At 40.5% G+C, this 24,927-nt stretch overlaps 1 protein-coding gene across 4 annotated transcripts in view; it reads left to right on the top strand.

The window, feature by feature from the left end:
* The window catches only part of plcb4b (phospholipase C, beta 4b), a 74,609-nt gene that overhangs the window by 33,932 nt on the left and 15,750 nt on the right, over window positions 1-24,927 (top strand). For all 4 annotated transcript variants that reach the window (XM_026143391.2, XM_026143387.2, XM_080290129.1 and 1 more), the window contains 8 exons: window positions 9,149-9,246; window positions 14,895-14,975; window positions 17,994-18,053; window positions 19,557-19,700; window positions 24,179-24,258; window positions 24,346-24,399; window positions 24,494-24,575; window positions 24,665-24,765. In XM_026143391.2, coding sequence (XP_025999176.1) covers window positions 9,163-9,246; window positions 14,895-14,975; window positions 17,994-18,053; window positions 19,557-19,700; window positions 24,179-24,258; window positions 24,346-24,399; window positions 24,494-24,575; window positions 24,665-24,765 — 686 coding nt within the window. In that variant the 5' untranslated portion in view covers window positions 9,149-9,162. The remainder of the gene's footprint in view (window positions 1-9,148; window positions 9,247-14,894; window positions 14,976-17,993; window positions 18,054-19,556; window positions 19,701-24,178; window positions 24,259-24,345; window positions 24,400-24,493; window positions 24,576-24,664; window positions 24,766-24,927) is intronic.

The following is a 24,927-nucleotide window of genomic DNA, read 5'->3' on the forward strand; positions in this document are numbered from 1 at the left end:
AGTACCAAATGACAACAAAAATTGCTTCAAAGTGTTTATATTGTAAGCTCAAGAGAATAATGAAGAGAAAACTCTAATGACCAAACAACCCCCTATGATCAAACACTTTGCAACAGTGGGAAGGAAAAACTCCCTTTTAACAGAAAGAAGTCTCCACCAGATCCGACTCAGGAGGGGCCAGCCCCTGCTGCAACTGGTTGTGGTTGACAGGAGAACTACACTCAGTATTTTAGTACACACACTGAAAGCCACTGTATAGTTTCTCCACAGTTCATTGTGATAACACTGTTATCACTGAGCTACCTTGGTCTCAAACACAGTCCACTGATTGCTTGTACCACAGTAGCCGTGTGTCAGTTCTAGATCTTATTCGAGAGCATCCTGTATCTGTGGCTGTAATTTAGTGGCAGCGTGCAACAGTTCTCGACTTTAATGATGAGTCAGGGGACGAAAACAAACCTCTTCATTTTCAAGAAATCCATCTGTGGTTTATTTAAAATGTGCAATCCACTTATGTTTAATGAAGTATGTATGAAGCCTGTAATGCCTTAAAGAGAGGCCATTTGTTGGTTATTTCTCTGTATGTTATTAAAGAAAGGAGGAAGAGCTTTTTTTTTTTTTGCTTTTTTTTCTTTTGAATGCACAGTTTATCCAACACAGTCTGGATACTCTAAAGTGAGTTAACCTGTGAGATAACAGTGTCTTCTAAAGGGTCTTTTAAACAGTACTTTCCTGTTAGCAATTCTTCAGGCTAAGAGGACTAAGTGGGTTTAAAAAAAACAAACTTAAACACTCATGCGGCGACAGACACATTGACACTACTTACTTAAAAAGTCAAACAAGCCTAGTCAAACACAGGCACACACACATGAAGTCACGCACGCAGGCGGTGAGGCAGCAGAAGCCTCAGTTAGCACTCACTCATTGAGCAAAGAGGAATCCAAATGTGGATCAATTGAAATGAGTAAAAAGGGAATTTCACTTGTGATTAGCGGCAGGTTGCACCATTCAGTTTTCCATTCACTCCTTTACTCACTCTTTCATCAGCCGTTGATTCTCCTTGCTCAGCTTGCCCCCTGCATGCCAGTCTTTGTGCAGAGCTGCACTTGGACACGCTAAGGTGCGATAGCCTGTGAAATCAGAGATCTTACACATTTTATACACAAGCTAGAACAAGCACACCACATCTCACTCTTTTTTTGTGGTAGCATGGTTCCTTAGTAAACACTGCCCCCTCCGTATCACTGATTGTTAAGGAAATGTAAAAGTGGACACAGGCTTATTAACATTTCACTCCTACAAGCTTTTTGCTCAAAGAAAAGAGGTCTTGTTGGTGTAATAAAACCACAAGCTCCTTTCAGGGCTCTCATTGAATAAAAAGACTGCTTCTATCCAGTGTAAACAGTCACACTTGTATGATATTGCCCTGCTCCTCGCGGCGTGAGCACATCGTGCCTGATGCGTGCAGAAAACTCTGAGCAAACATGAGCGCGAATCAATCTGATGGTCCTCATGGTAATGCGATTAAACAAACCTACCACCACCAGAATATTGCCTGGCTGTGATATTGAGTGAACGTTACAGACTTCATCTCTAACACAGATGCCTCATAGCAGCAGCCTGTTGCAGTTTGTTCCCAGTGTTTGAATAATGCTCTTCTTTTTCTCTATGCTCTGGTTGGTGATCGGCCACCATAACGCAGATGTTTGTTTTGTTTTTTTTGTTTGTTTGTTATGATCAAGCCAATTTAGCTGAGAGTCATTTTTCTTGCTCTTTTATTCTATTTTTATATAATTTTTACTCTTTATATGTATTTAATATGCGTACACTCTATTTTCTTGTTCTAGTACAAGTACAGCAGCAATATGATATTTTTGTATTTTTCTGCATTCATTTGTGTGTTATCCTGCAAATGTGGTGCAAATGCTTCAAGGTAAAATGAAATGGGATTTTCACGCAGTGAAAGGAAAGGCATGCATTTCTTATTGGGAATTGAATCTGAACAGTGGCTCTGTGGGTACTGTTACTAAATGATGAGCTCCAAACACCCGGCTGCTGTAAAATAATTTGCCAGACCTCAGTGTTTGTGCACACCTCAAACTCGTCGGCTGTATTGAAACATGTAAAGGTAGCCTTGAACATGAGGCACAGGAATTGCTGTCAGTATTCTTCATCCTCAGCAACAGAATACTTTAACTTGTTTGCAACATGTTGTACACACATATATAATTTGGTGAAGACTTCATATTCCAAAGACTACAAAAGCATCATCAGAACATGTGACATTTGACTGCTGCCCCTTCCTGTGTTTGCATTGTGCTCTGTGTGATGAGCTAAAAAAACCCTGTTTGTGTTGACTCAGAGCTAACAGAGAGAATAAATAGATGGAAAAGTGTCAGAGTTGTGAATGTTTGAGTGACTGTAATGCGTTTTCATTATATTATTGAATTACATATTATCATTGCAGTATTGCAATCAATACTGTATGCTTTACTGTACTTAAAAAAACATTAACAAGAATTAGCAAGTTGATTATATTGTCCTGAGAATGTGAAGCCTATTGTGTTGTTACAAGGATGCTTTTTGTGTTATAGTCTTTGGAAGTGATTGTCAGTCCTATTAAACTGATGAAGGTTCACTCTGGCTTTTGGTAATACTGGGATTTGAGCAAAATGTGCAGGAAGAAAATTGTTCTCAGTCTCAGGGGATTTGTTTTCCAGTGAGTCAGTCCAGGTGAGTGGTTAGATATGTGTGTCCTAAGATGGGTTCAGCCTCAAGGGCAGTGATGACCCTGATAGTGAAAGAGGAAAATTGATGGTATTGTTAAAGGAGAGGCGGCGTGAGATGCACACACGATGGCTGCAGACACCATTGAGGAGTAGCTGTTCTTGCAGTGTGGTGTCTGCATGGTGATAACAAATCTTGCAGATGTCTGCACGGACCCTCACATTCACCCTCTAATGATGGAATTTACATTAGATTTTTGTGGCCTTCTCTATGTAGGCTTCCTGTATGCGTTTATTTTTTCCCAATCAAAGTAACACTAGGGTGTACTGCCAGATCCAAAATGCTTCCAAGACTGTGAAAAAATCCATGCATGCCATCATTTTCAGTCTCAAAGCCGCAAGACAAGATAAATATGCTGGATGAATACATAAGGGGACATGATATCACTCTGTGATATTTACTGTATAGATTAGAGACCAGGATGCCACAGCGAGTCCATAATAGAACTGTATTTATAAATGTAGATTTGTACATAGGCCAAGCTTTGGAAAAATACAAACCATATTCCACTATCATGCCAGACGTCAGTGTTACAGTGTTTGACTTTCACAAGGACACCAAGCGAACAGCGTGGGTGTGGAATGGAAGCAGAAATTGAAATATATGTTACAGTGTTTGCATTCTCGTTTAAGTTTAAACAAATTTCATTCTCCTGACACTCCTAACTTCCAAAAATCTTAGGCAACTGAACATATTATAATTCAAGTGTGCACATTGGATCTTGTGGTTTAAGTGATGCACAGCTCTTACTGTGAAAATTCCCTTTCAACAGACTTTTCCCCTGTATTAACAGTTTGGCTCTCAATTTGAAAGTGTCAAGCATCCATCCACTCGTCCAATTCAGGGTCATGGTTGGTCTGGAGCTTATTCTAGCTATCATAGGGTAAACGACAAGGTACACCCTGGATAAATGACCAGTGTTTTGCAGAGAACCAGACAACCATTCTCACTCACTTTCATCTCACATACTTAAAACAGGTCTGTATCATCAGGTCGTCTAAATAGTGGGTGTGTACGCTATGTGTGCAGAAAATGAGAAATTAATTGAATTAAGGCTGTTTTTGTTATTGATTACTTTTTAATTACTTAAGCCTCCCTTGTTCTTATAGAACAGATGGTGGTTTCCAGTCATGTGAAGCTGAGAAGCTGATGTTTTGCACCTGTTACAGTAATATTTCTGACAAACACTGCCTTTCTGGGGGGGAGGGTTTCCCAAGCACCTGGTTTTCAAATCTGCTTTTTAAAAAATGTGATAACTACAACTTGAAGCGCATAACTGTGTCTTGACCTTGACGGGCACACACACACTTGCCCAGCTGTTTCTACTTAGTTTTAATGAAATCCTTTCTCAGAACTGCGCGGCAATCTACATAACTCTTAAGCAACATCTGTGGTGGGATATATTTTTTTCCCTGATAGCTGATACCTGAAAAGACGTCTGATAAGCAAAAGACTGCTATTATTTAATCTGCACGTACCATTCCTTAAATAGACGAGCACCTTCCACTTGCTCTTTAATGTCATGGCAACAGCAGGAGGGCTCAGCATCCGGTAAACCAAAAACTGCCGTCCCTCAGTTCCACGGGCCCCGCAAGATATAAAGCCATATAAGGCACACGCACAACACAGGTAGATACAGTATATCCTCTAAATCTGACAACCTTGATAATGACACAAGGAAACCATTCTTTTCCTCAGCTGGCAGCTAGAAAATAAAACGATGACATGAAATAAGAAAATAAAAATCTGGAAACTGAAATACTTTTTGTCTGACATGAATGCAGTAAGACTGACAGTGAATCCTCACAACAGTATCAGCAAAAACATCAGATGATGATGTGTTGAAAGATCAAACAGAACACATCTTATTATGTTTCCTCTTTCAGTTTCCTGCAGTTCAGCTAAGTTGTTGTTAAAGTTTTAGTCCTCAGTTAATACCTGTCGTTGTTATTATTGGTTTTGTGATTATTGTTACAGCCATGACACATGCTGCTCTCTGTCTGTTGTTCACTCGTGTCCATTGGAGCATGTCCCCAGTCAACCCTTCCACCACTGGCTGACTGATGTAGCTGTAGCCTAATTTTAGTTTATGAGGTGTGGGACCGCTGGGTGTTACCCTAGCTGCCATTTTAGAAGAGGAGGCTGGGAACAGTGTTCCTCACGGGGCTCCCATCTATCGTAATTATCTCTCTGTCAGGGGTTGGATAGGGGGCTCGGACCTCACCGACTTCCGCTAGCTTCCCATAGCTCCTCACGTGCACACTCACACTTCTAGAAGCTCAGAGGCCCAGCGTGCGCACTGGCGTGGCCTTATAGGACCTCAACTGCTGCACTGCTATTGGACAGATTTCATCCCGCTGAGGAAAATGTTATCTAATGCATACTGTTGAGTGTAGCGAGATCTAGGCTATCGTCAGACAGGAAAGCACAGTCCAATTAGTCCAAATTAGAGATGTGAAATGTCCTATATGAATGATTTTGAATCTGTTTTACAGTGTATAACATTTCCGTGCTTCCCTTGTTTGATGAGTAAACTTCTGTAGTAAACTCTACTTTTGGCCAACACAGATGGTGGAGGACTTGGTTTCACGGTTGGCTCCTTTTTTTGTAAATAAGTAGATGTATTGACCTGGATACTATACCTCCTTTAGCTGTGTGATATACAGCACAGCAGACCAAATTGGTTTAATTTGCATAAATGAAAGTGCAGTAGCTTGTTTTTCAAAGTTGTTATCCACTGTCTCTGTTCAGCTATGGTGTCTTTTGCTGAACCTGCCAGCAGCAGTGAGATTGAACCATTGTACTTTCAAAATGACAGCATTCAAACATCCCAGAAGCCTTGCATCATCTGCACTTGTCATGGCAGGGGTGGACTGTAGCCCGCCCAGCCGGTAGTCTTCTGTAACCCCTGCTGATGATGTGTCTGATCTGCGTTCCCCACATCAAAAGCAGACACCCCCCGTCTGCTGTACTCACCACTCTGATCCCCCAGCCTCTGTCACTCACAGCTGTGTCACTGTTCTGTGTCTCTCTGCCCACCACTGTTCTGTTTCATCTCTATGCTTCTCATGCCACTCTCTCCTCATCTCTCAGATCACATCTTTCTGCCTCTCAGTGGGTGTATATCAGGCTCTTACTTTTAGTGCACTGATTTTATTATTTTATTTCTGCCTTTCACTTTTCCCTGTGCCTTCACATCTTTCACGCTGACTCTCTGTCCATATTTCTTCCCCCATTATCCTTCCTCAGTTCCCCTATTTCTCATCTCATCCATCAGCATCCAGTTTCCACTTTGTGTATATGCGTTTAATTTTCTGTATAGTAGAAAATATTCTGTAGCGCAGCAGGCTAAAAGATTGGTGGATGAAAATCAAATCTCCGCAGAGTATTCCCATAATGACTTAATACCGGCTGAGCTCTTAGGCTATACATAGTGTGTCACGTTCTCAAGTGCACTTCTCCCTCTCACTTTTGCTTGACACATTTGAGCTTGACGTAGGTGGAGCCTATATTTGGGTGGTGTCATCAGCAATATTATAATTACCTCCTCCCCTCCCTGAGCTGGATGTCTTACGTGATGATACACGTGCAGGTGTGTCACATGAATGAAGCCTGACTCTCTAGTATTTGGAGAGGAGTGCAGTGCCCATCCGTTTTGTTTCAGGGTCCTAGATAAAAGCAGGAGGAGGAAATTCCTTTCTCGCATACTTTTTATCTCTGTGATATGCTCAATTTGTGTTGCTCAGTCCCACCCATAGTCCCATTTATAGGATTAATTTATAACATTATGGTTGTTTTTGGAATCCAGAAGCGATGATAGTTGGACGTGAGGATGAGTTCTTTGTTATTAGCAAATAATAGCAAGCTTGGTTAGCAAGGTGACCCAGTAGGCTCTATGTACATTATTGTGCAGATTTACATATGTGCTTATTTAACACATAAAAAAAAAATGCATATTATCTGAATCACATAGCTTGGATGGGCTGTTATTACAATTTAAAAGCTCCATTTTATCAGGTAGGTCTATTAAAAATGTTCTAAATAGGTACCAACACTACACAGTTGATTCCAGTTAGCTGACGTGAAGCTTAGCTAAAGACGCCTGTGTTGGCAACCTCGACAGTCAAAGCAGCTACAACCCCCCAAAAAACAACCGCGAATGGGTGAATTAAAAAAACAGACAAACTCATTTTCTGTACAGCTGTTGTTGTTTTTTAACTCACTCTTTGAGATTGTCTCAAGTGGACAGTTAAGGTACTGCAGCTTTAGGCACTTTGCCATGGACTTCATTTTTCAGCCCTGGAGGTTCCTGCTTGGTCCCACGCAGCGGTTGTCCTCTGATGTCATTTGCCCATATTCCTTTTGCTTGTTCTATTTACTCTTTATTTTACTCTTTACGGGCGATCGTGGCTCAAGAGTTGGGAGTTCATCTTGTAATCGGAAGGTTGCCGGTTCGAGCCCCAGCTTGGACACTCTCGGTCGTTGTGTCCTTGGGCAAGACACTTCACCCGTTGCCTACTGGTGGTGGTCAGAGGGCCCGGTGGCGCCAGTGTTCGGCAGCCTCGCCTCTGTCAGTGCGCCCCAGGGTGGCTGTGGCTACATGTAGCTTGCCATCACCAGTGTGTGAATGTGTGTGTGGATGACTGAATGTGTAAAGCGCTTTGGGGTCCTTAGGGACTAGTTAAGCGCTATACAAATTAGAGATGGCACGATACCACTTTTTTATGTCCGATACCGATACCGATATCATAAATTTGGATATCTGCCGATACCGATATGAATCCGATATAGTGTGTTTCAACAAAACTGTTTTTTAAATATCTTGCTGCATTTTGTATAAGTTCATACTCAAGTTTAAAACAACAACTACACTAAAGCTATTCTGTTATACCTGTATGCAAAAAATATATATTTCATAGTTCAGCAATACTGATCAATCTAATAAACTTAAACCTACGCCATCCTCCCTATTCTGGTATTTTAAAGAGTACTTAGCGTAAATATTAAGCAACCTAACTAATAGGGTTCAAACTCCCAGCAACAACAAAAATAAAAAAATAAAAAATAGGGAACCACCCCTCACGCTCCACCTCATGATGCTCAATCGACGTAATCAACCTTAATTTGATGCAGTGTGAAAAAAAAAATGCACAGAAATCAATTATTTTTCAAGAAATATTAAATAGATTCAACATCTTTCTTCAACAAAATTGCAGACTGCACAGATGGTACCTTCCCAAAGGAAAAAGTACTATAGCTTACTAGGGTATATATATTAGACTTAATAGTTACTATATACAGTAATGGACTTCTATTCATTTTGCATCAAATTAAAACTTTGGGTGTCAGATAATTATTTATTAAAAGCTAGACATTTTAAATGAGAATAAGAAAGAAAAGTATGTCTTTGTGCCCCCTTTTCCCTGTTAATGCCCTATCGGCCCCCCTGGCTAAACTTTGCTAGATCCGCCCCTGCACAGTTACCAGCGTCAGCTACTAGAAAAAGATCCTGGTGTAGAAAGTAATATTAAATACATTCTAACAACAGCTGATTAAGCTTAAACGTGCTGCTGTTGTTCAGCCGCTGGTTTCCTCTTTCTGGTGCAAAGTGGGCCAAAAACAAACAAGAGACACGGACTCGTGACAGAAAAGCCGATCAGCTGATCATTGAGCAGTTTCATGATTGAAGTAGCAGCAGGAAGAGGCAGTCGCTCCATATATCGTTTGTTAAGCTTAACGCAGGAATGCTTTACAAACATTCAGAGATGGACTTACACACTTGCTTTACTTCTCTCGGGGATAACTTTGTCGGAGATGAAATGCCGGGTTGCTAGCGAAGCTCCAAATGCTATCCAGACCACCGACAGGTCCCGCATGCGGCAGCCGCTCTATCACGTGACCACACTGCTCCGACGTGCTAACGTTCTGAGGCGAGTTACGGCGTGTTGCAAGTTTTGCGAGGTGCTTTCGTGATATTTAATGGATCGGATTACATTTTTTATTTTTCTCCGATATCCGATCCAGTAATTTAGGTCAGTATCGGACCGATACGTAATATCGGATCGGTCCATCTCTAATACAAATACAGGCCATTACTCTGCTTCACTGCTAATTGCAGCTCCAAAGCAGAGAGGGTGCTTTAAATCTCTGAAAAATCCTAAACGACAAATCAATATTTTTCCTAAATTCTGTCTTTGGAGCTTGTTCATTGGTTGGTTGTTATATATGTAAGTTGTTCTCACTCTCTCAAGAGGATATTTTTGGATGAGCCCCTGGAGAGCGAGCATCCTTTTCTAACATACTCTGTGTCTGTGTCTGTCTCTTTCCTTGTGTGTCTTCTCCTCTTTTGTTTGTTTCTCAGACTTGTGAGCAGCCATGACAAAGTCCTACGAATTCAACTGGGAGAAGCACCTGCCTGAGTTCATGCAGGAAGGCGCCTCTTTCGACAGGTTTGATGAGGTAAATATGACACTTTCCTGGATTGAGTAATTGATTAAAAATAAGAGGCTTTTAGTATTCTCAGTGAAGTGATGAAAGTTTAGCCAATGCTAAGCTATCTGTTTGTAAGTGTTCCCTGCTGATACCACCATAGATTATTTGCTCTGCCCTGTTATCATCCTGGACCTTAATGACTGTGCCCGGCTCAGTCATTAGTTGGACAAATGCACACATCCACACACGGAGCAGAGTCTTTGTTTTCATACATTTAGAATACCAAGCTTTAAATGAAGTTTTAGTCTCTAAATGTAATGATTTATATTATGCTGCCTTTGTTTTTTGTTTTTTTGCTTCTCAAAAATATCCAAGACGGGTCCACAGTGCAACAATGGAAAGACATTTATATTCCCACACCATGAGTAATACAAGCGCACACACATACACACAGAACAGAGACCTCAGTTTATATCATCACTGGTGTAGTCACAGTTCTAGCTGTAGACAGGCCACATTGATCAGGCTCATTAAGATGCTTCGGCATGGCGACTGCTTGTCCGCAACACGCCCACTGAGGGTCTTAAGTAGCACACTATAAAAAATTATGCACATGCTAAAAAAGTTTTAGAATAGCCATAATTCCAAAGAAAATTGGTTTATGTAAGAACCAATTTTAGAAATGCACAAAGTGGGGAAAGGCGTCAAAATGGGTGTGCCTGCATAACTGTTTATCTGTCTGACTCTGAGAACAGTGCTGCTTTCATATACAGTCACTCAGGCGTGCAGAAGCTCCACTGCGACATGACATCATTGCTTTATTATATGCCCTAACCCACTGTAAGAAAAACCTACAAGTGCCGATAAAAGAAAATGATAAGCTTAGAAGCTTTTGATTACCGGTTCTCAATTCCAGTGCCTAAAGATGCTGTAGCAAAACATAAAGACAGATTTTCAATTAAGATGTCCCAAAAAAATAAATAAGCTCAAACAGTGTTGTAAAGATGAGTTGTGCAACTCTTTTAATGAGCTACAGGAAATGTCCTATGGAGGCTCTGCTGCAGCAAAAGAGGATTTACACGAGCCACGTGAGATCTCTTACTTTTTCACTACAGTGTGAAATAGAGCCCGACCGATTATAGGCTTTTAAAGGCCAATACTGATACAGGCATGTGGTGATTTCAAAACTCAATATGGCGATATATCAGCTAATTTATTTTCTTTCAGACAAACAAAACTTAACAAATGTTTGGGAAATCTGTTTATGTGCAGTTATTTGTTTACTCTTTAACACTGTGGCCAACTGCTTGGATCATTGCAACATGTGTTGCCAACAGTTGCAGAGTGCCCCCTCATGGACGAACTGTGCAACATCAACACACAAAACATAGTTGAAGGGTGTTTCTTCTATTTCTTCTTTAATTTTGTCATTTTAATTTTTTGGCCATTATACATACTGATATCAACAGAGCGACAAATAGCTAAAATTGGCTGATCATATCGGTCAGGCTGTAGTGTGAAATCTGTTATTGTTGTTTAATATTTTTCGATTGATTGATTGTATACAGTGGGGCAAAAAAGTATTTAGTCAGCCACCGATTGTGCAAGTTCCCCCACTTAAAATGATGACAGAGGTCAGTAATTTGCACCAGAGGTACACTTCAACTGTGAGAGACAGAATGTGAAAAAAAAAATCCATGAATTCACATGGTAGGATTTGTAAAGAATTTATCCGTAAAGGAGGCAACAAAGGAGTGGCTCCGTAAGAAGCATTTGAAAGTCCTGGAGTGGCCTAGCCAGTCTCCAGACCTCAACCCCATAGAAAATCTGTGGCGGGAGTTGAAAGTCCGTGTTGCTCGGCGACAGCCCCAAAACATCACTGCTCTCGAGAAGATCTGCATGGAGGAATGGGCCAAAATACCAGCTACTGTGTGTGCAAACCTGGTAAAGACCTATAGTAAACGTTTGACCTCTGTTATTGCCAACAAAGGTTATGTTACAAAGTATTGAGTTGTATTTTTGTTATTGACCAAATACTTATTTTCCACCCTGATTTACGAATAAATTCTTTACAAATCCTACCATGTGGATTCATGGATTTTTTTTTTTTCACATTCTGTCTCTCACAGTTGAAGTATACCTCTGGTGCAAATTACTGACCTCTGTCATCATTTTAAGTGGGGGAACTTGCACAATCGGTGGCTGACTAAATACTTTTTTGCCCCACTGTATGTGACTTAAGAAGCATTCCTGCTAGGTTATTCTGCCTGTACTGGCTCAGGACCCAGTTTGGAGCTGTACAAGGAGGATGCAAAACACCACCACAAATAAAAAAACAGAAAAAATGTGAGCTAGGAAATATAAATAGATCATTTAAAAGCTTTCTTAAATAAAAACTATTTTAAAGTTAAATTATAACCAATAAATGCTCAGTTACAGCCACAAGCAAATTCATTGCTTCCATATATCTTTGTATGCACTTGCATGTATGTGACCACCATGTATATCTTCCTGCTTTTTTTTTTGCCCACATTTCCTCAGACAAACTTAATCAGGACACCTAGCTAGGACATTGGACGAGCAAAGGCAAAGTGTGTCACAGTCACGCACACACACACGGACCTACATGTACCCCTGCACACATCAGGAAATCCCCTCAGTCCTCTCCGTTTATGTGGGCATCAGCTGGGGGAGGAGGATCCCTCTTAGGCAGAGAAAAAAGCTTGCGAGTGTACGGAAAGGCATCATCAAATCCAAAGCCATGTCACAGTGAGCGGTGAAACTGGGCCAGCATGCTTCTGAACAGAGTCCTCAGTGTGTTGCTGCTGTGAATTTGAGCCAAGCTTAGACAGGACAAGGTTAGGTCTGGCCTGAATGGTAATAAGGTCAAGCTCTGTCAGTCGGTTAAAATGAATAATGACACTTGGGACATACCACTCCCCTCTTAGTGCTGTGAATTTTTCTCATTAATGATTATATTCTAAACAATATCAACTCAAACTGATGCGTCTCAGGAGAAAAAAACAGCGCTACAGTCCTTCATTCATAAATCAATAGTTATTTTGGTTGTCAGCTCATGTTCCTCGCTGTTATCGTAAACACGAAGCAGCAATGCGTCTCATTTATAAAACACTGTCAGTCATACTTTGTGTCAGTGTGGGCATGTGTTTGTGTTTGTGTGAGCAAAGCACTGCTGCCTGGAAATTACAAAGGATGCGGGGCGCAAGCATCTCAGTGTGCAAAAAGCATATGCTAAACAGCATGGATTTTATTTTTTGCCACAAGAACAGTCTCTAGTGACTGAAGCCCCACTGAGTGACAGATGGTAGTGGCAGGTAATGTGCATGTGGGTCAGTGTGCCTGTATGTGTGTTTGTACGAGTGCAATTCAAAGCTTCATAGGGGACAGCTATCGTTATATAGAGCCTCTCAGCTCATATCGTTACATAAGATGGCTTTCTAAAACAATTTAAGGTCCCCAGAATGCTTTCTTTGCCATCTTATTCATGTCCTCGAATAGATGGAGATGTTTCCAAGTTTGCATCTCACTCTTTGTTTTTCTCTTTAGCTCTACACGCTGTAGTGTACTATGGATTTTCAATAATTAGTTTGTATCCTTTAATGAGATATTTGATATGAGTTTGTCCTCTTTAAGAGTCCAGAGGCATTGAGGTAAAAGGTGAAAGATATCCTATGTAATCCATTATGCAAATAGCCAAAGAGCTTCCCGTGTGTGTGTGTTTCGTTCATTATCTCACTGAGTGGAAATCAATCATTTAAGATCTGATTGATGTTTAGTGTCCATGGAAACTATGCAGCCTCATATTGACGGCTGATGAAGGTAGACTGAGACGAACGAGACAGAAAACACACATAAGCATTTACAGTCGTGGCACAAAGAAAGTACACCCTCTTTAACTTCTAAGGTTTTACATATCGAGGCATAATAATAATCTAACAAAATACAAAAACTAAACTGTCATTATTTATTTAATGATAACTAAATAAATAAATAAATAAAACTAAATGCTGGATTCCTTCCATTACTGCTTGTTTTGCAGCCACAGGACCTGAGCGCTTTAGTAGACGGATGAGTTCATGGTCGAGTCACTGACTGCAAAGTATTCTAAAATCAAATGTGAGGGCACCTGTGTGACAGATAAAGCTCTGCTTAAACTGGGTCATGGAACAGGACTGTGATCACAAACACAGCAGCAATTCAAAGATTCAACAGAATGACTGGAAAAAAGAAAAGAATCAAATTGTTGCAGTGATCCAGTCAGAGTCCAGACCTCAACCTGGGTTAAATACTGTGGTGGGATTTTATTCCCACAAACCTCAATGACCTAAACAAGTATAAATAGTAAGACATAATTCCTCCACAAAAATGTGAGAGAACGATAGTCATAGAGAAGATGATTTTATGAACTGATACTGACAAATTTACAGAAGGTGTACTTTGTTTTTGACTGCACTTGTTAATAGCATCATATATAATATTTATAGATACAGCTCTTAAGCCTACACCGGGCAGATTAATTATCACTTTCTAATATTGATTTGGAAATTTAGACAAAGGGTAAAAGACCTCGAAATGATCTGAGGATCTGTGTTCAAAATAAGAGGCACGATCAATAGGCAACACACACACACACACACACAATTTTAGATTTATTACAGTAAAGCTAAAAGCAGTGGAATGTGATACTATTGTATGTCCTCAACAGTTGAGGTTTATCTGAAACCATCTCCTTCATTGAGGTGGCTGTATATCTAACACCGAACACTCTGTCAGTCTTCGTTCAGATGAAAGAGTCAAGCTTTTATCTGCATTTACAGCAGTCTCACTGTTTCCTAAATGGAAATAAGATTATTCTTCTGAGGGTTTTTTTTTTTGAGGGTTTTAGATGTCAGGGTAAGAGCCAAGTAACAAGCCAGCACAGCCCTATTTGCAGCTGCGTATCTCATAGTAGCAACATCCTGAAATAATAAATCACGTGTGTATGAGTGTGTACATGAGTGTGTTACACTGTTCCCTACTGCTAATATTAGAGTGACCCAGCAGCCTTCTCCCATTCTAGTTTATTTCTCTCTTATGTTTTTAGCTTTCTCAGATGTGTTGTTTGAGTGGAGTGGGGCAAAAATACACATATTTGTCGGCACACACACACATCTTCCGGCTGATTGAATTGATGGTAAGATTGTTTGAGTAGGACAAGGTGGCTAAGGTTAGTCGATTTCCTCCACCGACACTCCTGTTGAACGATGTGTGCAGTAGCATCACAGTAGCTATGCTAATACACTTTTACCTCCTGTTCGTCTCTATAACCTGGAAATGTGTTCCAACTGCGTTGATGTTTGCATTTAACAGCTAAAGGTGGTCACATTAATCTCACTGCGTGTTTGCCTTAGACAACAGGCTTCATCTCCCCTACGGGCAACCTGTGTGTACATACTGAGCGTATTTCTGCATTCTTTGTGAAAGTATGTTTGAGTGTGTGTTCGTAGGCAGGCAGGTATATCTTGTAAAATGAATAAGAGCTACATCTGGTTGTCTGATTGCATAATTCCTGTGTTTGTTAAACAGGTTGACTGTTTAATGTCTTGCTGTGTCAAATAAAACCTTTGATTAATATGGCCTCATTGCTTAGAAATAATCATTTTTCCTTGCTGCAGGACCCATACATCTTTGAGCCCAACTGCCACATGGAAGTGGACGAGTACGGCTTTTTCATCACCTGGAAGAGTGAGGGAAAGGTACGACTTCCACATCATGACCTGTGTGTATTCTAGGATTTTCGAGAGGATCCTCTAAATAGAAATGTATAAGACAGGATCCACATGGAGTAGGTAAAGTATTTAAAAAGGCATGCAAGGAAAGAGTAAGTTGTTTTGATTTTTTTCTGTACTTCTGACCATTTGACTCTGAAAAAGGTATATGCAAGTAAATAAAAACTATAAATGAAGCACGTTAAATATATGTATATTATAACAAGCTTAAAATATAGAGAAAAGATTTAAGTACTAGCATTTAGGCTAATACTGATTAGCATTGGGCAATAGACAATGTTTATCAGATGTTTATCTGATAGTTGGATTAATTTGTTGCAGATATGTTCAGTAGCTCTTGTTGGATGATTTTAAACTAGCTAAGATGAAGCCTAGCATTTATTTATTTATTTATTGATTTTTTTCCTTTTCTTTCCTGGGCCCTGTGCTTCGTACGTCGCTTACTACATCCAAGATCAAATGAAACATCCAAGACCAAATCATCGCGCTAACTCTGAGCTCGCTATTCCGGTTCCCCGAACACACCTGTTGTTGACGATTAGTATAGCTGGATGAAGTAATGTGAGATCACTGGGTGGCCCAACAGGGGCTACGCATCGATAGTAGAAACATTGATCGGCAACCCTTTGATTGGTCGGCGAAAATGTCGAAGGAGCGCGCTCGGTATTTTTCGGCAGCAGAGCAAGAACTCTTGAGTGAGGGATTTCAGGAGTTTCAGAGTTTAATTAAAACGCAAGGGAACACTGCAAAGGCTGCAAAAGCAAGGAGAGAGGGCTGGCAGAAAGTTGCTGACAAATCAAACTCGTAAGTAATTCAATAATAACAATAATAATGGAGTGGATCTATATAGCGCTTTTCAAGGCACCCAAAGCGCTTTACAATGCCACTATTCAGTCACTCTCACATTCACACACTGGTGGAGGCAAGCTACGGTTGTAGCCACAGCTGCCCTGGGGCAGACTGACAGAAGCCAGGCTGCCATATTGCGCCATCGGCCCCTCTGGCCAACACCAGTAGGCGGTAGGGTAGATTTATCATATCACACCATATTATCCAATATTATATTACATTATATTATATTATAATATGTTATATTATATCCCCTTTCACATTAGAGCCACAACAGGACCCACTAGAACATGGGAACAAGTAAAAGTGAAATATAAGAATATTCTACAGAATGGTAATATTTATCACTTATATTGCTTGTCGTCTCTTGGAAAGAGACCCTGAAATAATCTGTTTGTTTGTTTATAACAGCAACCAAGAAAAGGGCAGAGCAAAAAAAGACAGGTGGTGGTCCTGCACCCCCTCGTCAACAAGTTGGTTAAGTAAATAATACCCTCACGGGAAAATCGATATCTCTCTATGAGCACACTGTCGCGCTGAGCTAAAGGATCCTGTCTGTCCCGCAATATACGCTGAATTCTGAGGACTCTCCTTATCAATCTTGCACCTTCCGCAATGGGTTGCTCGCGTATACGGACAGGATATGGCTGCGACAGGCTTCCCAAATCCACCTTCGCTTTTATAGCCGTGGTCTCTCATCTTGATTACACGAAGTAATTTACAATTACTACTCTGAAATATGAATTACATCTGTAATAATCACATACATGTAATAGAATGTTAATAGTTCATTTCCCTTTTTTAGGGAATGACCTGTATGTATCTGTGTGAAATCAATAAAAGGATCAAGTGCTGCATTATCTTTAGTTACATTGATGTTATTTATTTATGGTGAAACAGTGGTGGAATATCGCTGTTGCTTTCGTATGAATGACGCGGACATACCTGCGTGGCCGCGATCTAATCCTGTTTACATAAAGTAAACCTGCTCCCCAGCAGGTTTACGCTTACGGCTCTGTTGCTATGACAGCAAGTCCCGGATGGGCTTCGGGGAACCGAACGATCCAGGATCACGCGAAATCGTCAACAATCTAATCCAGCTAACTCACTTAGCGCGGTACGAAGAACAGGCCCCTGTTTTCCTGTTTGGGTTTTTTTGTTGTTGTGTGTTTGGTTTCTGTTTTTTCTTTTTTTTTTCTTTTTTTTTTTTCTGTGCTTAAATGTTATTGTTTTTGAATCTTATTTTCATTGTCTGGTGTGACGTTATGTAACTTTGAACTTAAAATCTTATAAATAAACATTTAAAAAAAAAAAGAGAGAAAAAAAAAAAGATGAAGCCTAGCATATAGGACCTACAGCTGGCTGTGCGAGTACTAGTACTCGCATGGTCTCATTTTCCAGCCACTGGATTATAACATTCCTGATTTTTCTTTGCCACTGCCTAAAAACCTCTGAGGTGCATCTGAATCCCTCTACTTGGAAAAATAACTCTGATTAGGATGATTTGTTTTCCCATTTAGTGGTTTTAGAAATAGTTCGGTGGCACACTGTTTGTGTATTTCTCAGAAAGTTCAGAAAATATACAAGCATGCACCGAACTTTCATAACTTCTATTTTACTGCTGACATTTTGCAAATCTTGCAATAGATTTTGACATTAATTTCCTCCCCCAGAGTTACAAATAGACTAGCAGCATTCATTTCATGCACACCTTCTGCAGCTGGGGTGAATGGAGTCAGGTTGGGCCCCAAAGGTGATCAGGCCTCTTCAACTGATGTTACAAACTGCAGCAGTATAAGTTTGTCTGTTTTCGGGAGCCCGCCAATGTGCTGGGACCCCAAGCAGCTGCATGCCTGGTGGCAAAAAGCACCTCTGCAACAGTCCAACCTGTTAATGTTTATCCTCATTCCTGCAGACTCAAACTTGGTAATTAAATCAAATGGTATTAAAACAGCTATTCTCAACGCACAAAGGACTCCTCCTCATTTCTGGGTTGTAATCACCCATGTTGCTGAGAGGTTGTGGTGCTTGTGCTTTGCTGACCATTAGAAATTGTTTTTCTTCTAGACTTTTATTCTCCCCCTCTTCATCTACTTCTTTTTTCCCTTTCTTTCCACCGTTTTTGGTCTCCTACAGGAAGGTCAGGTTCTGGAGTGTTCTCTCATCAACAGTATTCGCGTCGGTGCCGTCCCAAAGGTAAGAACTCAGGAGAGACCATTTCTTCACTTCTGCCTTCACAAAATTCACACTCTCACCCTCCGCATCAAACATTCCATCTTTTAGTCCCACAGAGGTACTCCCGGTAAAATCTAGAGACACTGCCACTTCAGGCTATTATTCATGCCTAAATTAGCCAAGGCTACAGTGGCTTTTTCTATCAATATAATGACTGTTTTGGGACTCCCGGTTGAGTTCTTACTGCTGAGATTTGCTTTCAAATACAGATTCACACAGGGCACTAGCTCATCAATATTTATACAACTCTGAGTTTCGCCACAGGTTCTTACTGAACTTTCTCGCAGCTGTGGATTGTGCTTTTGACCGAGAGAGTAGTATTGAAAAATTGTTCTTTCAGCCACTGTGGTGATGCGCTGTCAGAAAACCGCTGGGTTATGGAGTTCACACTACAGGATCAAAAGATCAACAGTATAAGATGTTCTGTCTCCGTCAGAATGACTTTTCCTTATCCCATGATAGGAAATGGCCTCTAAAATAGCCCAGTGAATTATTACAGCTGGCAACCAATCAGTTTTCTATTTAGCAGTTACAGAGGCAGATATGCACAAATCCAAACCACATGGTTCCTCTGTATATTAAATATCGATTCATGCTATGTAGCCTTGACAGTGACACATTATATTGTGGTATTTAGCATCATACCAGCTATATGAATTATGAAAGCTATTACTGGAATATCCACGGGCATGCTGCCTTCTAATTTGTATGCAAACCAATGAAGCCACTGAAATGCAGAAGCCTAACAGGAGAGTCTCAAATCATACTGCTGACAACAGATTGGAGCGCCTTTGTTTGGTCCTGTGTGGCGGTCTTTTTATGTACGTATGTGAGGGCACGTATATAGATTCTACAGTCTGATGGCGGCTCATGCGCCGTATGCTGTTTTGTACAGTGCAGACAACTGATAACCGGGCTTCTCAGAGGCTAACATGGTTACACAAGCCTGGAGAGCTGTTTCAAGTAATCCAATGAGAGAGAAGAGATGAATGGGATTGGATGATTGCAGGCTGAGATTTTAAAGTGGCATAGCCTGTTGCCTGTTGCTGTTAATTCAATCACGTAACATATAAGCATTACTATCTTCAATGGTGGCAGACAGGAAATCTGATTGAGAAGATGAGAGAGGAAGGAGTGGTGTTTTTGATAGTGAGATTTTTCTGTTAAACTGATAAAACAGACATTAAAGTTATATCAGACTAAGGTGTGCTGGGATGTATTTTGTTCTGAGAAAAAGAACTAAAGGTCTATAAATGTTGAAATATTTCCCCTACTTAAACTTAAAGCAGCAGAAATGCTTTCAAACATCTAAAGAGCTTGCTCTGTTGCTTAATTATTCTATCTTATCTTTTTTTTTTTTTTTTTTTAGCTTTATGTCTAGGTCTCCGTCTTAGCATTTAATTTTGATCAGCTATTTATCCATCATTTCTATACTAATCTCTGCCTTTGATGCTGTGTCCTCAGGACCCTAAGATCCTGTCATCATTTGAGGCCACTGGAAAGACAGAAACAGACTTGGAGGGTTGCATCATCTGCATCTGCAGTGGCACAGACCTGGTCAATCTCAACTTCATGTTCATGGTGGCAGAGAACCCAGAGACAGCCAGGGTAAATGCATGCCCTCCCCACATTTCTGCTGCTTTATACAAACGATAAAGAGCGCTGACCTTGAGATTTAATTGGAGTGTTGCAGTTTGAAATATTATTACAATATAACAGATGTAATGGACAGCTGTGTATGCCAATATAGCATGATTTTCTTCACTCACCATATACCTTTCAGTGACAAAAGGCACTTATGTAGCTTCTGGCTAATATCTAACTTGTGACACTTTTTGAGTGCATCACAGGTTAAAAAAATGTGTTTTGATGAATTTAGATGGTTTTAATCAATGGCCACAAAGCATATGTTGTCTGGACAAAAAATCACTGCAAACCCCATAGGCTGTATGTAGAAGATGTAAATGATATAGGCACCATGACGTCACCCACCCGGTTGTGAAGTCCTGTTTTGATGCCTTAAATATTAGCATTTGGGGCGTTTCTGTTTTGTTTTATTGTTTGGTTGACAACTTGTAAAAACAAATCATAGGACAATGGTTAGCAAAATGCATGCATAGATTGTATGTGTGCATCGTGCTAAATACTGATACCTTCTAATTAGTGCCAAGTGATACACACACCCACAAAACAAACTAGAAAAAACTAAAATTTTACTTAGCAAAACAGGAACTTCTTTAGATGGCTCTTGTTACAATTAATCACACAGCATTAAATGATGTTCCACAAGTCACCCAGGCCACAAACACACGTGAGTGACGTGACTCCTACCAAGCAGTTAGTTGGATTGGTGTCCACCTGTCAATCTTATCAATCAGGTGCTTAGCTTTAAGCTTTAATGTGAAAGAGACCTAAAACAAAAATGACCTACACAGAGCTGTTATGGATGGGTAACTATAGACCAAAGTTATAGTTTTTTTTTATGTCAGTCAGGTGGTGAAATTTGACATTTTTGTTGGGAGTCTAAAGGGAAAGAGTCACGTTGGGCGTCTGCCTCGTGTGGCCACTTATGGAAGTACAGTTTTTGGTACTTTGGCATGTGTGGATTTTTCAACCTTGGAGGTTGGTGCTTAGTCCCGTCCAGGCATTATCCCGTGATAGTGTCAGATATCTGCTATCCTGCAGCCTTCCCGGTTCGCTCAATCTGCCTACTAATACTGTACATATTAGAGCTCCAAAGTAGAGAGCACAGTGAGGCTGCTTGTAAGAGCTTAACCACTACTTCATTTTTCTGCCCTCGAGGTAAACTCTGCTTAGCACCTGTCTGAGTAATTTCAACATTTCCATAACAATGTAGATGTAAAGATTAAAAGACCACCCAGCCTACAGATTCTCAATTCAGAAAGGAAAGCCAGGGTTAATATGCCAGCTCCTACACAAGGCCTTGATTCATTGAATAAATAGATGCATCTGGAATGATTCACAGCATCTCTGTTCTGTATTCCTCCTGCTGCTTTCGCTGCTGCTTTTCTCTTGTTGTCTTGCACTTCTTCATTGTTCTATATTTGAAGAATGAGCCACTTGGATGAGCCCCAAAAATAACCTGCTACTTTTGGCATAATACAAAAACATCACAGTAAGAGAAATTAAAGTCAGTGTTTATTATACTTAAAAAAAGGTGTTTTTTTCTTCTTCCCCCCCCTTGACTGAGTCCTATAAAAAGACTCCAAGTAGGAATATCTGGTTAGTCTCAATACTCGTTTCTGTTGAAGGAAAGAAGTTCTATTAGTTCCTGTTCAACACACAGACAATACTTCTTTGTCATTTCTATGCTAGCTTTGGTATTTTCATAGGCTATGTTGACAGCATGCAATATAATGAACATGACCATAATTGTGCTCAATCATTTTGGTAAAGATGAAGATTTGGGATTAAAAGAAACTCTACGTGTCCTCTAAAGTAAGTTTTCTCAGCCTGACAGATGTCTGCCAGATTAGCTTAAAACATATGACTTATACTTTATTGTCTTTTAAACACAATTGCAAATAATAGTTTGTCATTCACAATAGTTTGCTGAGAAAAATTAAGAGGTGCCACAAAACAACAAGAATGACTGAAAATCAAAGCACCACGCTAACCTTGACTAAACTTTTTTGATATTTGTCGCTGACTTTCCTACATACTCGATGCAAATGACAGTCAGTATAATTTTCAAGTCATCAATTTTAATTGAACAAACCTTCCAAAGATAACCGTTTTTGCAAAAAATAAAATAATACAAAATGCTCTGTTCGAATTATTATGCACAAGAGTTTCAAAACATTTTATTGTTTGTAAAGAACCGCAAATGGTCATTTGTTGAATTTGCAGCATTAAAAGGTCATATTTACTGAAACTAAAAGCTATTTCGATCAAAATGTCTTAACAGGCCGAGTCGCATGTTAGCATAGGACCCCTTCCTTGACATAGCCTTCACAATTCTTGCATCCATTGAACCAGGAGAATTTCTGGTTGGATTTCTTTGTAAGATGTCAGAATCGCCTCCCAAAGCTGCTGTTTTGATGTGAACTGCCTCCCACCCTCATAGATCTTTTGCTTGAGGATGCTGCAAAGGTTCTCAATAGGGTTGAGGTCAGAAACCACAGGAGGGAGGATGGAAACCATACCATGAGTTTCTCTCCTTTTATGCCAATAGCAGCCAATGCCACAGAGGTGTTGTTTGCAGCATGAGATGGTGCATTGTCATGCATGAGGATAATTTTGCTACGAAGGGCACTGTTCTTCTTTGGGTACCATGAAAGAAATGGTAAATGGCAACTCTACATACTTTGCTGAGGTCACTTTCACACCTTCAGGGACCCTAAAGAGGCCAACGAGCTCTCTCCCCATGATTCTGGCCCAAAACATGGTTCTGTCACTTCCTTGCTGATGTCGCAGGCTTGTTAAGACATGGTGGCCATCCACCAACTGTCCACTACATCATCCATCGGGACCATCCAGGATTACATGGCAAATTAGTAAACAAGACTGTTTGAAAATTAACCTTCATGTATTTCTTGGCCCACTGCAACCGTTTCTGCTTGTCAGTATTGGTTAGGGGCGGCCGAATGGCAGGTTTATGCACAACTGCAAGCCTCTGGAGGATCCTGCACCTTGAGGTTCATGGGACTCCAGAGGCACCTACAGTTTCAAATATCTGTTTGCAGCTTTGTAATAGCATTTTAACAGCTGCTCTCTTAATCCGATGAACTTGTCTGGCAGAAACCTTCCTCATTATGCCTTTATCTGTGCAAATGCTTCTGTGCTCTGAATCAGCCACAAATCTCTTCACAGTACGATGATCATGCTTAAGTTTTCATACCTTATCCAAGGCATTGCATTATTTGACACTCTGCAGCAGAGAATGTTTTTCTTTCCATTATTGCTTTAAACCTGTGGCATGCTTAATAAAGTGGAACATCCTTCTTAAGTAGACTTCTTTTAATTGGGCTCACCTGACAAACTAATTATGTCTGATTGATATCAGTGATCCAAAGAGCCCTGAGACACAACACTATCCATAAAATTGAGTGTTTATGACACTAAAATCCTATTTGCATAATAATTTTGGAGCACGGTGTACATAATGTTTTTACAGATGTCAGTTTGTAGAAAAATTTAAAATCACCAGTAGCTTTAGAACAAGCTGGGGTTTTTAGTTTTTTGAGCACAGATCTGTTATTTGGCACCACCGGATTGGTGTTTATTCATTTCCCATGAGAGGGTGTTTTTTTGTTTTTTCCCTTCATGCTGGTGGGTGTTATAACTGCTGTTTGTGCCACGGGGCTGCCAATGATATTCATGCAGCAGCCCACAGCAGGGAGCACAAACACAAACACGTACACTCACAGGTTAAAATACATGAGCACGTCCCCCACAGTCAAAAACACAGTCCCTCTTTATCTCTCTCGCGCACACATATAGACACAAACCCACCGCGACACCATCAGCACCCCTCCCAGCATACAGGTGGCCCTACAGTAAAGAGCAGGCCTCAATAGATGACAGAGATATTTACATCAGCGCGCTGCTTCGTGAACACCACGGGCCCAAACAGACTGCCCCTGCTGCACAAGCCATCGCATTTAATGTTTTTATAATGACACCAGTAGAAATTTGTTGTGGAAGTGGAGGAGGGTTTAGCACAAAGAGGGACAGACATTCAGAGAGGAGGCTCAGAAGTGTTCGGATTATCAGTGGCCTTTACATGGATGCATGAGGCAGCATATTCATGGGCAGTCACAGGCCTTCTCTAGCTGTTTGTTTATCATCACTCCTTGTAGCCTTGCAACAGGTCGCTGTTTATCGCTGTGTGTGTGTTTTTTGTGTCTGTGTTAATGATGGTCCTGTCAAGGCCCCTATCACAAGACTGTTGATTAAAGAGCAATTCATTTGCTTGTTTATTTCCCCAAAGACATTCACCTCTTAACACAATGCAAACTGGGTGCTCTTTTGAATGCTATGTAATTTGTTCAGTGGTTTTAAGTGGTAGGAGTGTATATACGTGTGCGTGTGTGTCCTGAATACTTGTGCTTGTTTGTTTGCAGAAGTGGATCGAGGGTTTGAGGTCAGTGATTCACAACGTTAAGGCCAACAACGTCTGTCCAATGACATGCCTCAAGAAACAGTGAGTGCAATTCGCAGCACAGTTGTAATAACTTGGCTGTGCCTTCTTCAGTAAGACGCCTTAATCCTACTTCCTGTTTTTGTTTAGTTGGATGAGAATGTGTTTCCTTACCAACGTGAATGGGAAGATTCCTGTAAGAGGGTAAGAGTGCGTTTAAAGTATGTTTTTGGGTTGTTGTTTTTTTTATACAATATCATTCACTCATCTTCACCTTATCCTCCTCCTCTTCTTAAAGCATCACTCGGACATTTGCATCAGGCAAAACGGAGAAGGGGATCTTTCAGGCTCTGAAGGATCTGGGCCTTCCTAGTGGAAAGGTCAGACAATACTGGAAGTCAGATGTGTCCGAGTTTGTTACGCTGAAAGAAAACTGTGAGGAAATGACTCTCTCACTTACCTTTTACAGAACGATGAGATTGAACCAGCAGATTTTACCTTTGACATTTTTTACGCGCTCACACAGAAGATCTGCCCTCGCACAGATATAGAGGAGCTCTTCAAGAAAATGTAAGTGTTTCATCTCGTCTGCTCTTTTTAATTGTTTTATACCTTAAAAATAATAAAATATCCTCCGAATACACATTTAACAGCATTACCCTTACCCAGCAACGTATTCTACCTGCGTTACCTTGTGCCTGAGCAGAACAATGATATCATCTGTTTAAATAT

The sequence above is a fragment of the Astatotilapia calliptera genome, chromosome 15 (genome assembly GCF_964374335.1).
Source record: "Astatotilapia calliptera chromosome 15, fAstCal68.1, whole genome shotgun sequence".
NCBI lineage: Eukaryota > Metazoa > Chordata > Actinopteri > Cichliformes > Cichlidae > Astatotilapia > Astatotilapia calliptera.